Genomic DNA, 11,333 nt, shown 5'->3' with positions numbered 1-11,333 from the left:
AAGTTGTATGCTGCTTTTCATTGTGTTCCTAAAACGGCAGTATTTTTTTTTCCTCCAAAGGCTGCTTTGCAACTTTGTGCTTTCTTTCACATTAGCAAAGGGTGGAAATTTCCACTGACGCACTGTTGATAACTGAAGGAGAAGGGGGGGATGGGAGGATGAGCTGTTACCAGCATATCTTTATGACTCCTCGCAGAATAGGTATTTTATCTGACGATACAAAACTGCAGTAATTGGGGACAATGCGAGTTTTTAAAAACAACCACCACTCTTCATCGCTAACAAGCAATGATTGCCTTCCTGTGCCAAAAAAAAAGAGAGAAGGAAAAGAAGACCAGTGTAAAAAGTATTATTTCTTCATTACAGAAAGGGAAGAAACCAACAGCTGCAAAAGCAATAAGCAAAGACAATTGACAACACAATCCCTGGGGAGATCTGGAACCCCTCTCCCCCAAAGTAGACACATTTAAATCAGCTGTCACGAGGCCATGGGGTTTTTTTTTAATCCACCCTCAATAAGGCGTGCAGCAACCTCAATTTCAGGCAGTGATCTCTGACCCGAGACACACCGCTGTAGCTACTGTTTGTGTGGTAAACAAAACCAAATCCCAGTGAGACTTAAAGATAGGGAAAAACACAGGAATGCAGGAGGGAAACCACCTCATTCTTGCAGGCAAAAATACGAAAGCATTTAGGCTCTCTAGGAGTCGGCCGAGTCATCAGGGGAGAAATGCAGGAAAATTCCACTGATTCAGTATGAAACCACGGTTATTTTTGTCTTCCTGCTCGACTGTAAATAGAAGGATGATTTAAATACAGGAGAGCAGACTACCTGCTGAAACACACTAAAACAACACATTAACTGAAAACAAAAAATATGATATCAAATAAAGGAGGACATGTCTTTGCACATTTGGGACGGGGGGAGAAGGCCAGGTTACATTTATCCTTTTTAACACAGTCAAGCCAGAAATTGTTTGAACCTTGAGTCCTCAGGATACTCAAATAGTTTGCTTTCAAATGGACAGTCCAGGACTTCAAAGAACTCTGAAAAGCACCTGGACCAAAACTCACTTTTAAAGCCTCCGAGAATACGACTGTCAGCCTGGGGAGCTTGAGAGAGAAGCACATGTATGGTGGACTTGGAAAAGGCTGCGTGGTTACATGGTTGTGCCCAAAAAATGTCTGTATGCTTAGATTTCTTCTTCACATAGTGGCAGTAAGTCTGTGTAAGATTCCCCAGTGGAGAGGTGGAAGACAGAAAGGAAAGAAAATGTACGGGGTAGAGGTGAAGCAACCAACAAGGAGACAGGAAACCCTCTGGATGAAAGCAAGCTGAGGCACTCTGGTGAGAGCACTTGGACATTCGTTCTCATTAAGGTAAATCTTTACTAATTAAATTGTACCTGAATGATCACTTCATCTCTGGGACCACTGTGAAGAGTAGTTTGCTTTTCTTGACAACTCTGGTGGCAGCTACCCTTCCTCAGCAGGGCAAGTTCCTGCTCAGGAGGATTATCATTTTGTAGCTGGAAGGACTAGTGCATGTGATACTTTTAGCTTTTAAAAAACACACATAGAATAGATGGATGTCCCTTGAAAAATCACAAGGACAGCAACCGGGAAGTACCAGATCAAAACCAAAAGCTGGTACCTTGATAACTACACTGTGCCACAGCAATGATGCAAACAATCTGTAATGAGCAAGTACTTTGAGAAAAACACATTTTACTATCCACAGTCTTTAGAAATTTAATTTGCCAAACACTATACATAGACACCTGTTATTAAGCTAATTAAATAATGGAAAGACATTTTGCAGCACTGCAGGAAAATAATTTTTAAAAAATACTGTTACACTGCAAAAAAGAAACCAGCCCTGAGCTATTTGGAGTATTTGAAAATTTATGCTTACTGGGCAGCGACTGAAAAGTCTTCAAAATTGTTATGAGCAAGGCTGAAGTTACACAGCAAGTATTAATTCTGTTTGTGTCACTTCTCTGCCTTCTATATAATTTACAGCTCAAAAAAACCACCACTCAAAATGGTGACTGATTCCCACCCCACCAAGTCCACTATTTAAGAGCCGCCATCACATTGATTAAATGTGCTTGCACAAGGATGCTACAGAATTTAGCGTATCAGAAAATTGTACTGGTGCCTCAACATCACAAACAGTGCCATTTCTTCTGAAAAACACCGACATTGCAAATGGCACCCCCACGGGTAAGGTGGAGAAAAAAAAACACTTCAAGGCTCTGATAATTGAGGCACATGTACTCATACACGTATGTGCATGTGGACAAAAGCATTTTAAGGAAAAGTAATGGTTCAACTCAACAATGAAGAAAGCCCCATCTAGTGGAAGAAGACAATCAATTTAACAGAAAATACTACAAATGTTTGTAATACTCAAATATTCAAAATGGTTTCTTTTCATCCAAGTGCCTGACAGACCCAGCACTCCGTTTTGCTGAAAAAGATTGAGATGTTCTAAAATCTGAAGAGAAACAACCAACAGAGGTTGTCCATTAGCTATAAATTTAGTTTGGTGGTGTTAAGAAAGGAAAGCTTGCAAGCTCTTTTATCTGGTTTTTTTCTTTGCAACCTCTTTCATATGTTTTTCTTTCCTCTTCTTTGGTCTTCAATAACCATGAAGATCATCAAGAGAGTTTACCTGAGCGAAGCTAAGCTTGTCGGTACGTTTATCTGCAGGATGAAATCCTTTAACTATGCAATGGTTTGTAATTTACTAGGGGGTGGGGAGAATAGAAGGGTTGTTAAAACTTGTAAACACTCCAGAGAGTTTACTCTCACAATTAAAGTAAATAAAATTGCCTCCAGACAGTGTGGGTTATTGGAAGACACTTCAGCATCTCCTGTCCACGTGGAATACTATTCTGCCACAGGCTGCTTGTTTAAGGTGTGTAAGTACAGTTCCCAAGCTCAGATACTTTATGGAAAGAGGAAAAGTTTGAACATGTAACGTAATTTACATAGATATGTTTCCAAAACATTCAAATCCCCTGAAAAACATGATGCTCAATTATTGAGACACTCCTCTTAACAACTATTTATTTCTTCCGGATTGGGCCACCAAGAAATGGGAGAGTCATGCCCGCTCTCCTGAGCACGTGCTTTGTCAAAGCAATGTCATGTCACGTGCTGCATAACGAAGGCAAAACACGAGGTGCTCTCACAGGAGGACCAACCACTTCAAACCCTTAACCACCCAGAGGAGGCTGCAGTGATTTGTAGCAAGGCCAGGACCACCTTCAAGCCTTCCTCATCATAGCAGAGATGAAGCTGATACCAAAGCTTGGTGGCCCCAGCTCCTGGGGAGTAAATCACAGCACTGCAGGGCTTGGACGCCAAAGTTGAGTTCATCATACTGTGTCCTTGGGAAAGGATCTTCTTGCCTTGCCATTTTCCCCCATCTCACAAACAAGACGACACCACAACTGGATTTTCCAATCCCTTTCCATCCTTTTCCATCCCTTAGATGCTATTGGTATATATCTCATGCGCCTCAGTGGTCCCTGGCCATCAACTCCTCCAGAAAATTCCCCACGCACATGTTAAGATAAGCTCCCAAAATACAATTCAAGCATGAACAAAAGTAAGACCTGAGTTTGCTATTTCAGAGAACAAGTGGGCTGATGAGATAACTGGGAGTGAACAGCAAAACAAAAAGATTAAGAGACAAGCAAGCAAATAACAAGAGAAAATTGCCATCTTTTCAAAATCAAATTTGAGAGGGAAAGAAACAACAAGGCAATGAAAAACTGGCAAACAGAACATGGAAATTGCTATGAATAATCAGAATTACACACAGTTTAGCTGGAGAACTCACACATAAAGTAAATGAAATAATACAAATGTGTGGAGAGAGGTCTAAAACCATTACTGTATTACAGGTAGATTTAACGGGAAAGCACACACACACACACACACACACACACAAACAAAACAAAGTAGAATGGAAAGGCCACAGTGCTCTACCAATTTACAAAAATCTGAGCACTGACTAGGCTGATGTATATCATCTTTTCTGCAACAAAAAGAGACAACAAAAATAAGAATGGAAGCAACAGTTGAGGAGGAGGAGAGTATAAAACAACTAACAACAAATCTTTAGGGTATAGAAAGATACCCAGTATTCAAAACCCAGTTACGCCTGGCTGCTTTCTTCTCCTCAACACCCCTCCTGGCACAGCTCCCTCCAGTTTAATAGATTTCTTGTATGCAAAACGTTTGAGCCATTACCTTCCCAAAGAAGCGTCTGAATCTTGTATTTTTTTAAAGATCTGTTTTGCAGCCACCCTTGTGCCATCTCCCCTGAAGTAAAAATATCCTACATACCAACCACGGCCCCCAAACCACCTCCTTTATCTGATGGCCTGAAGCATCAAGTGTCACAAGCGTATGATTAAGGTACAGCCTGGCAAGGCCAAAGAAAACAGGTATGCCACAAAGTGCAAACCCACAGACTGTGCTACTGAGATCTATCATTTTCAAGCAGTTGCAATATTCTCCAGTTTAGCGTTGACCAAATACACAGCAATGGCTCTGCAGTGTCATCACCCAGCCCCAGTCTGCACCCTTTATTTGAAAGGTGCTTTGAGAGATTCAAGGTTTCTGTATTGTCTAAAACAGCAAACAAATCCAGAGTTTAACATTCCTTGAATTCAAATACTACTACACGCCTTATTTAAATCAGTTCACTTTTGTTTGTTCCAGAAATAAGCACCTCCGGATACTTGTAATACAACATTTAAAAAAATGCAACCTGTTAAAAGCAATTTAACTACAACTCCTTAAAAATTATAAAACAAGCAGTGGCTAGTAAAACACATACTCGGCACAGATCTATTGTCCCTTAGGAGATAAAGTTGGGAATCCTCATTTACATTCTCCCACTGTTTTTTCAGAGACATGGTGGCCATGGGCAAGTCACTCAGGCTCAATGCCTCAACTAAATTTCCATACCTAACCCACACTGGAACCATGTCCTTGTCACATTTTATTTGCCTATAAACTGGCTAGGATTTGTTACAATTTTGAAAGATGTTACTTGAATTATGCTCTTAAATACTTTAAAAACAAAATATTAGTGTTCTACTATGGCAATTAATACCATGAAAGTGAATTAGTAGCTAATTCTACTTCAGTTTTAAAATATCAGTAAACCAATGAGTTAGAAGTTTGATTCTTCAGATATATCCACACAGTTCCTGAAACATACTTTTTTCATAATCACTTAGATGCAAAACTTGTCAATATTAGGTCTCCAAAAAAAGGAAGGTGTTTTCTGCCAAAAGTGATGCATTTAAGAGAAAGTTCTAAATTTGTTTTAATATACCCTCAACGCACATACACCACCTGCTCAGTGAATGTAATTTCCTGAGAAGAAACAAGTCAATTATACATATGATCCGAGATCTTCAAAGCTGCCTGGGAGAGTAAAACTGCTCATTCCAGTGACAGCTGTGGGCCACAATCCCCTATGGCAGGCTTTGAAAAATCACAGCTTTACAGATCAATTGGCAGTAAAATTCTCATTCTCTGTAAAGTCTCCTGGATATTCTTAAATTTGTAATGTGCCTGTAATGCAGTATATCAGAGACAGATGATGCCAAAGCACTACAGAACTCTGAGGGGGGAAAGTGCTTTATTAAGGAGACAGCTATCCTCCCTTTTGACCTACGAATGTGTGTTTTCCAGTTTAACTCTTCCGTTCACTAAAGATGCTACCAAAACCTGGCAGAGTCCAGCAGCAGCTTTGCCGCGCACGTCGCACTTGTGTGTCCTTTCGCTGTCAATGACTCGGTTTTATGCTATGCTGCATGTAAAGACTTGAACTGCATCTAAAAACTCCTATGCTGGTGAGGAAGATTGCTTAGTTTTGTTTTTCAGGCAAACACTCCACACAGACACAGAGATCCCGTGCCATTCTGAGTGACAAGAAGATGGTTCGTGCAGTGGTCACTAGGACAAGAGCTGACTCTAAAAGACACACTATTGAGCTGTGACCCATACTATGACTGCTGTATTGCACTAATCTGCATACAGTTTATTGCTACAAATATTGCATTCCACTGATTTTCATATAATTTACCAGCCAGGAAGTCTAAGGAAGGAACAGATTCAGCATACATCCTAAGCCCACAACCATCTATGTATTATTGGAAAATAAACTAGCTCAAGCTCTGCTAAGAATCACAAAAGTATATATATGTGTGTGTGTGTGTGTGTGTGTGTGTGTGTATAAAGCAAACAAACAAAAGAAAAATAAAAGCTATGAATAAAGATTCAACACTCTCCTTCCCACAGACACACAGTATCATTTGCCCTCTCACAGAAGCCCTTTCAGTTACTTCAGAAAAAGCCCAGGCATACTTAGTACTACTTAATATACCACTCCACATGAACTTGCTAAGAAATGAGACATAGATAGCATTAAAAACTGGCCACACAGGAGAAAATGATCATAGCATTTTTTAGTAAGTACAAGCGTATATTCAGCTTAGTGAAGTATCTTAAAAAGCTTTTTTCTTTTCACTTTGTCCTGTTGAAAAAAATACTACTTTTTACAGATGCTGTAAACCTGAACTCACCAGTTTTATAAGGTGGATCAAGAACTGACTTTTTACTTCCTATTCCTAGAGGATTTTTAATATCCTGAGTAAGTTATTCTCCAGACCATATAAAATATTGGATGGTGTATCAGATATCTACCATACCCAACACTGAACTGCAATATCCCTTGCAAAATCTACAGAAATACCATTCACGCACATTACCAGGTACTGAAACTGCCTGCTGCTTCCCTTTGTAATATCTCACTTCTCCTGAATTTGAGTTCTTCAATTAAAAGCACACAAAACAATTATCCCCTCTAGTACCCTCTCTCAATCACTTCTCTTTGTCAAGAAGCCAAGCAATTCAGGGGAGGGAACTGCCATATTCAAATACAGAGGATTCAAATCCAGGGTGAGCAGAATGACTGCTGAATATTTACACTTGAACTGGGAGGTGGAGGAACAGCAATGGTGACATTAATCTGATGGCTTCCTGCCTGTGTTTCAAGACACAATCACAATTATTTGCTGCTAAAATCTTGCCTCATTCAGAACACAAAATATATCTGCTCTGACAACTCTGCAGAGAAGAAGGTTATAGTCTACAGATTCCCTTGTTCTGCTTAGTAAGTAGGTAACCCGCTACACTCAATGAGTTAAGCTAGTTTACATGTCTGAAAGATCCTCTGGAGAAATTACTTGTATTCATCTCTGCTGCATAGTTCTTGTGATGCTGGTTACTGTCTTCTCCTGTCCTGGTTTCTCTGCTGAAGAATCCTAGACCTGGTCTGCAGGAGCACTGCCATCCAATCCATGCAGAAACTGTCATCTGAAGTAGCAACGTGTTACAGAGTGCTAAGTACTCAAGGAAAAAAGAATCTAGAAGCTAAAAGTCTCAACTTCAGCATCCAAAACCCATGGAACTTTGTTCCTTTGCCTTGGCTGCCCACCTGTACAAATAGGGTAACACCAGCTCCTCATTCTGCTGAAACCATCAGAAAAGATTTTAATGATGCTTCTGCTCCAGCAGCAGGATAAGGTAATTAGTAATTCTGTCATGAGACAAGGCTTTGATTAGCTGCTGTGCGTGGGTAACAGGACTTCATCCTAAAATGCAAAACTGGCAGGATCAAGCCATGTTTTGAAGGACACCAAGGAGCAGGAGTGCAAGACAGTCATGGCCACAACACCATTGCCTTCGGTTAAGGAACACGCACGTGGTAGAGATTTCTTCCCCTACCCTTTCTGCCAGTCTGCTTTCACTGGCAGCTGCCACCACTCCCACTTGGCAGGAGAATGAAGAGGGAGCAAAACCATGAGTCACCTCCAGCGAGGTGATCCAAGAAGGGCTTCATAAAAGGTGCACCTCTGCAGTCACCTCATCTCCCTGAGTGCCAAACGCCCCTCAAGGAAGACAGCAGGTAGGTAGGTTGGCCAGCCACCTGATGAGGGACAGCTGCATTACAGGGACTAGGAGGAGCGCAGTTGTTAATTGTTATTTTGATTACCACAGGGAGCCTCGAACCGCACTGGTTGCCTAGCAACACTTCTCAGTCCTTGCAAGAGCCAGCATCCATTTCGGAGGTAGCCTACAGGAGCAACACCACACCAGCAGCGTAAGCGAGCAAGGGGTGTGATCCACAGCACCTTCCTCCTGCGCCAAGATGCCAGATCACAGCTTAATTTACATTTATCCTACTTCCTGTGAACCGCACGGTCACCTTTAACATCCGTAACAGAAACGGTATCTTAAACACAAGGAAGTCTTACAGGGTACGCATGGTAATTAACATTTAGTTCAGATGCATTAGAGAAAAAGAATCAATCCTGCCAATTAGCAACCAGAAGATTAACTACGACTTTTATCTGTAAACAGCCTGGCTGGCTTGGAAAATAGTTATGTAAAAATGACAGAACAAAATAACACCGTGTTTGTTGGGGGAAGTAGTTCTGCAGGCCTGGACTCAGGCTACTCGTAACGCAGTAACTAAACACCAACAAAAGGCGACACCACACAATAAAAAAAACGCCAAACACTTGAAGCAGAACACACACATGCACGCCCAGTCACGCACCACCTTATCAAGAGCACAGACATTACAGGCGTACTTCCAAAAAGCAAAGGAAGACTAAACAGTGAGGGTTACATATGTACATTTATAAAGGGCACTTAAAGGATTTTAAGGAAAAACATATCACACGTACCCTCCTTTTCTGTGGCGCTCCTTGTGCTTGGAGATCTTGTAAGGCAGAGTCCTTTCTCCCAGGTTTTCCAGGTTCCTCACAACGGCTCCTCTCTCCATAAGAGCCTCAACGGTGCGCTTCAGTACAGCTGCAGTCTCAGGCTTTAAAAGAATAACAAAAAAGAAAAAGTGGGGAAATGTACATCAATTTGGTTATTGTTATTCTTATTACGAGATTAGAAGGGACACCTGTACTTGCACGGCTCAGTGCTGGAAGAGATCGTTCCATAACCTGAGATGGCAAAGTTGAAGCAGAACCAGACCTCCTCCTAAGGGAGAACATTTTTAAGAACAAACAGCCAATTTCTCTGTGAACTATGGCAACAGCAAAATTTCCACCAATTTTGAAGTCAGACCCCAACAACAACAGGAAAAAGGAAATAGTTAATGCGTTTAACTCACCTGGTACCACTTTGGCTGACCCTTGCACAGGTGAAAGTAAACATAGGTGGCAAAGAGCAGTTATGAACTGGCAACAGTTTTAAGGTCCCTGGACCATCAATACTCAGTAATACTGCTCACCACAATATTTAAAGTCAGCAGTGGGGGGTGAGGGAACACTCTGGGGCTTGCTACAGAGATGGCAATTAGCAGCACATTCATTTGATATTGTCTCTTCAACTGCATGTGTGTAATGGATACTTGGACCCTTGGCTATATTACTGCACATCTCATTACTTTTGCATAGCTGACATCCAAGCCTTTTTAAGTTAAGAAACTGATGTGCAGTAATTAGTCTAACATGCAGAGATTCCACTCCTTAGAAAAACAAGTTTGAGGGACAGAAAACCAAAAAAACAGTAGGTAAAACAGATGCAACGTTTTCTTGCTCATTGCATGCAGCACTTGTTAGAGTGGTGAATCATTTCAGTAATGACACTCGACAATATCTATGAAAAATAAAGTACAAATTAGAATGTTTTGAAAACAACTGCGAACTTACACACTTTAAGCAACAAGAAGTATGTTAAGAAACAGATCTCCTACAGAGAAAGGAAACTAAATGGATGTCCAACTGAACACAAATGACACTATAGCTTTCTTCCATCCCTGCTTCTTGCAAAATTTCATATCAAGATATATTCCCAAGTCTACTCATCCAGTGAGATGGTGACAGCTGTAAATGGAAAAGTAATGAAAAAGCCAATTTTCAGCTTTATCTGGGTTTTGTTTTGTTAAATCAAATCACCATAATAATTTCACTGTCCCTTCTCAGCCAGAATCCTTCAATCACCTAATGCATAAGATGACTGAAGGTTAGTTTCTTAAGTCTAAGGTAGAGATGTACATCTTAGCTAAGAAAAAGTGATGTTTAATGTCCAGATTTATTTATTTGGGAAATTTATTTTCAACACAAATAGCCTCAACAGTCATAAGGTCTGCAAAAATGCCTCGACAACCTATGTTTAGATCATGTTGTAAAACAATTATGAGGACCAGACAAGTATGTTCACATGTGACAAAGTATCACTACCTTACCAAAACTCTTCAGCATATTAAAACTATTGTTTCTCACAACAAATACTAGAAGTATCTCTTGTCACAGTGTGAAAAGTTAGGATGAAGGCATTAAGAGAGCTTATGGATTATACTATATTAATTTAAATCATATTTTAGCTCAAAATCAGGACTAACACTATTTTTCAGTTGATTTAGGATGGCTGCCTCTATTATTACGCATTAAATTTTCAAGTAAGCACCTTTCATGTTTAGGATCTCCTTCTCCAAAACGTTTGCAAAACTAATTTGGTCTTCTTACAAGTCTTTCTGGCCACAGAGCAAACCATCCCCACAAATGTTACAAGGAGTCTGAATTTCTGAGATTACCAAAACTCCTCCAGGCTTATCGGGAACAAAACCAGTGTGTTCAAAACTTGCGAAGGAGAGACCGACAGATGGACAGGCACGCCACAACTAGACAGTCTTTTGGTAGAAAAATAGCATAAAACCAACTCTGTAAAATCATGCAGGCACACACATGTTGATACTACAGCTGGTGATGCTGACCAAGTGATGATCCTCACCATGTTAATACTTTCATCCCCCTCTTTAAATCTACCTTTTGTCTCTCAAAATGTTTTTGCATACTAGAATGCCAGATTCAAATATTAGAGTATCCCACCAACACAAGTGTTTTCTTCCAAGACTGGATTCTTAGTCTTTTCTGTATCCTCATACTCTGCGTCACACCCATGTGTTGTTTTGCCACTGTAGAAAGTGTTCATTCAAACACTTGGAGAAACATCAAAAACAGCCAGAGAAAGGCAAAAGCTCCACTTTCCTTGACGCCACCTTCCACGCTCCACAAATGCCAAAACACAAGGGACGAGAGGGGATCAGAGCCTCCTCTCTCATGAAAGACTTTCCCCATGAAGAATTTCTACCCAAGATCCTTATGGCTGTTTTGGTTCAATGCACACAGCACAAAGGTGTGAGAAGCTGTCTCAAACTCTAGGCAGGTTTTTTGCTGTCTCCATCAATACACTCAAAGCCACCTAAATGGAGAGCT

At 40.7% G+C, this 11,333-nt stretch overlaps 1 protein-coding gene across 1 annotated transcript in view; it reads right to left on the bottom strand.

The window, feature by feature from the left end:
• Positions 1 to 8,926, bottom strand: part of MRPS6 (mitochondrial ribosomal protein S6) — a gene marked incomplete at its 5' end in the record, with an annotated part of 12,140 nt that extends 3,214 nt beyond the window's left edge. Inside the window, one exon of the mRNA XM_010194301.1 lies at positions 8,787 to 8,926. Within this exon, the coding sequence (XP_010192603.1) occupies positions 8,787 to 8,926 (140 nt within the window). The remainder of the gene's footprint in view (positions 1 to 8,786) is intronic.
• Between the last annotated feature and the right edge of the window lie 2,407 nt (positions 8,927 to 11,333).

The sequence above is a fragment of the Mesitornis unicolor genome, unplaced genomic scaffold, assembly GCF_000695765.1.
Source record: "Mesitornis unicolor isolate BGI_N332 unplaced genomic scaffold, ASM69576v1 scaffold7631, whole genome shotgun sequence".
Taxonomy (NCBI): Eukaryota; Metazoa; Chordata; class Aves; order Mesitornithiformes; family Mesitornithidae; genus Mesitornis; species Mesitornis unicolor.
This window is presented reverse-complemented; position numbering and strand designations above follow the sequence as displayed.